Source organism: Stegastes partitus, unplaced genomic scaffold (genome assembly GCF_000690725.1).
Source record: "Stegastes partitus isolate 25-593 unplaced genomic scaffold, Stegastes_partitus-1.0.2 Scaffold217, whole genome shotgun sequence".
Classification (NCBI taxonomy): Eukaryota; Metazoa; Chordata; class Actinopteri; family Pomacentridae; genus Stegastes; species Stegastes partitus.
In genome coordinates this window covers 420,601-423,760 of record NW_007577948.1, presented here as the reverse complement: position 1 = coordinate 423,760, position 3,160 = coordinate 420,601, and the positions used below count along the sequence as shown (strand labels likewise).

At 37.9% G+C, this 3,160-nt stretch overlaps 1 protein-coding gene across 1 annotated transcript in view; it reads left to right on the top strand.

The window, feature by feature from the left end:
• Positions 1 to 2,745, top strand: part of LOC103356734 (low affinity cationic amino acid transporter 2-like) — a 22,865-nt gene extending 20,120 nt beyond the window's left edge. The window contains 5 exon segments of the mRNA XM_008280988.1: positions 31 to 61; positions 1,395 to 1,484; positions 1,707 to 1,873; positions 2,434 to 2,542; positions 2,636 to 2,745. Of these exon segments, the coding sequence (XP_008279210.1) occupies positions 31 to 61; positions 1,395 to 1,484; positions 1,707 to 1,873; positions 2,434 to 2,542; positions 2,636 to 2,745 (507 nt within the window).
• Positions 2,746 to 3,160: the final 415 nt, after the last annotated feature.

Below are 3,160 nucleotides of genomic sequence, written 5' to 3'. Positions count from 1 at the left end.
TTTTTTTTTTAATTTGTTTATCAATAGAAGAAAAACATACATCAATTTATTCTCAGGGTTTGTGCAAGATTGGTTTTAAGTTTCAAGCTACAGGAGATTCAGGCCAGTTCAGCCATCCTAACAATTGGAGGAGAAATCTGACCTTGGATAATGATCAAAACTAATGTTCAACCCAGATTACTGATGTGAGAGGATTGCAGATGCAGTGTGACACGTCCCAAACTATTTGTAGACTCATCATCCTGATAATATGAAACATATTTGATATTTCTGAGTTAAAATCAGGATTTGTACAGTTACACTGGGTTACAAAAATGTTCTTTTGAAGCTGTCTAGGATTTTTTTTTAAAACTGATTAGGACATTTTTGCAGCGCTGAATCCAAAAATGACATCTGCTTTTCTGCATCAGTTCATGTTTTTATGCCAACTCGATTTTAAAAAATCGATTTTGCCACTAAATTGATCGCATTTTTTGACATTTGAGATTGATTTATTTTAGTATTTCTCATATGAAATCTGATTTTAGAAGAAAGATTTCAATTTCTAATCCTTCTTATAAGCTAAATGATCCAGAAGTTGATGAGCGTAAACATTTGTAAGGTAAATACAAGTAAACTGCGTGTGGTGCCAAATCAAAGTTTTGATCTCATTGAGCAAAACCAATGTAAAAGTTGGATTCAGCACATTGCAATTGTCCAAAATCAGCTCAAAAACCTTTGACACCAAAATGGGTGTAGACCAGTGTTATCATGGAAGCACATGGAGCTGTGGGAGCTGTTGCCAAGGAATGCTAAATATTCTTCTCGCTGAAGAGTAGTGTTGTGTAATCCAGAAACCGTTTAGCCTTCTGCTTGTGTTTTTACTGTTATTAGCATTACAGCAAGTTGTTGCACTATAGTTTCCAACTGCTTCCATCTGCTTCCCCATGAGGTTACATGAGGTGGTGTGCTGCTCCCTCTGCTGGTGTGGCATTGTTTTCCAGAAGTGTGTGCATTTCTGAGATTGGACACAAGTTTCTCCTTGTGTGTGTCATGAAAGCCGATTTCAAACTCGGTTAAGATTCTAAAACTCCTGCAGTGGGAGCCTGACCTTAGCATAAATTGCCTCTTGGACCAGATTGGCTTCCAGACTAGTTGTGATGTCACAAATCCTACTTGCTGGTACACGCATGAAGCTCAGATTTTAGTTTCAGCAGACATGCTTGACAAAAATCTTCTAGTGTTTAACTCTTTACACATATCTTTCTGCGCATCCAAGAGAAGTAGCAACAACAAAAACTCATCTCAAAAAATATCCTGCCAACTTAGTTTTGTAAAAAGCCAGTGTTGGTTGTTGTATAAGCAAGTTGGTTTTCATCCCAGGTACATAGACGACGATTTTGTCTACAGCCCAGACGCATTCATGATAATGGAACTGTTCAAGCCTCCATCTCGACCCACCCGCCGCACCTCTAAAATTGTCAACATAGTCATCATCATTATATGTGAGTCATCCTTTTTAACTGTTACGCTTTAACCTGTAAGCTCTCTTGTTTCCACCTGTACTGCTCACAAAGCCAGACTTCCACAGAGTCAAAGTCGTATTTGCATACAAATACCTGTGTAATATATATTTCATATTGTATTGATATATGTAGTACCTTAGATGTAGAAATGAAACACGATTCCAGTGTTGGTTTTCTCTGACGGCTGCGATCACTCCCCAGTGTTCCTGGTGATCATTCTGAGTGTGCTGCTGTCCGAGGCCATACACTCCCTCCGCAGACGGGAGGTGTGGAGTGTGCTGCTCGTCTCTGTCCTCGCGCTGACACTTGTCCTCGCCATCATTATCATCTGGAGGCAGCCACAGAGCACGACTAAAGCTGCTTTCATGGTAAACCAGAGGGGTGATGGCAGTGGGCACTCGGCTCTAAATGGAGGATTTCACGCATCTTGAGGATTTGCGTTTTTCCAATTCTATTAGGGATATCTTGTTTGGAGGGGTCAGTTGGTGGGCCTTACTAAAGGGCTGTTGGAGGTCACAGAAAGTTTATGGCAAAGATGTGAGGTGCCAACGCAGGTTAAACCTAAACTGAATGATAGCTTACATTCAGAAAAAATCATGTTAAAAAAATGTGAGGTCCACTTCCTCTAGAAACTTAGATATGTATGATAATTATATATAGAAAACAACATTTAAATTATTCTCTGCTGCCCATGTGTTAAACTCACAGGACACTATTGATAATGTTCAAGGTACAGCCTCCACAAATTGACACATTTTTATTACTTCACTTAGTTTTTAGTCTTTGTACTGAAGTGGACAGCTAGCATAGAGACACGAAAGTGAAATCAGTCTTCTTGTAACTCTTGATGAGAAAATAAAAAATACATGATTTCTAAAATGTCAAACTACTGGTTTAACATACAGAATGAGATCATGTGTTTCTGTAGGTTCCTGGTGTTCCTGTAATTCCAGTTTTAAGTATTTTCATCAATACCTACCTAATGTTTCAGCTGGAAGGAGAAACATGGATTAGCTATGCTGTTTGGATGGCAGTCGGTAAGGACGTTCTGTTTGACTTTTTTTTTTCATTCTTCCAGGATCACATAATGTGGAGATGAACAGTAAATGCCATAATGTCCCTTTCCACAGGAATGATCATATACTTTGCCTACGGTGTTCGTAACAGTGTCCAAAAACAACGGCTTGAGGAGGAGAATGTTGCTAATGTTGACGGCCAAGTTCCCAATCCTGCTGCTTGATGTTCCCTTTTGAATAATAGTTTCGTTCAAGATGATCAAGGAATCACCTTGAAATCCTTTTTATTCTTTTATTCAGCATCCAGTCAGAGTTAGACTGACCTGACATCAGTCTGATGTCTCATCTGGTTTATATTTTTTTATTCCTGAAAAAATGTGTTGCTATGCTGGACCATAAATATCCTGTTTGTCATTTTATAAATTATGACTTATTCAGTCATTCAAAGTTGTGCAACCTTGGATATTGTTATTTAATGTCAGTATTTGACAATGACAGAACTTTTAAAAAAAATATATATTGATATTGTGGAATAAATTTAATCAGAAAAATAAATGTTAAGAAATTTGTAAATAAAAATATTTCAATGAAGTGAGAGAGAGTTGTAATGTCNCCTTCCCAACAACACAAATAAAATGC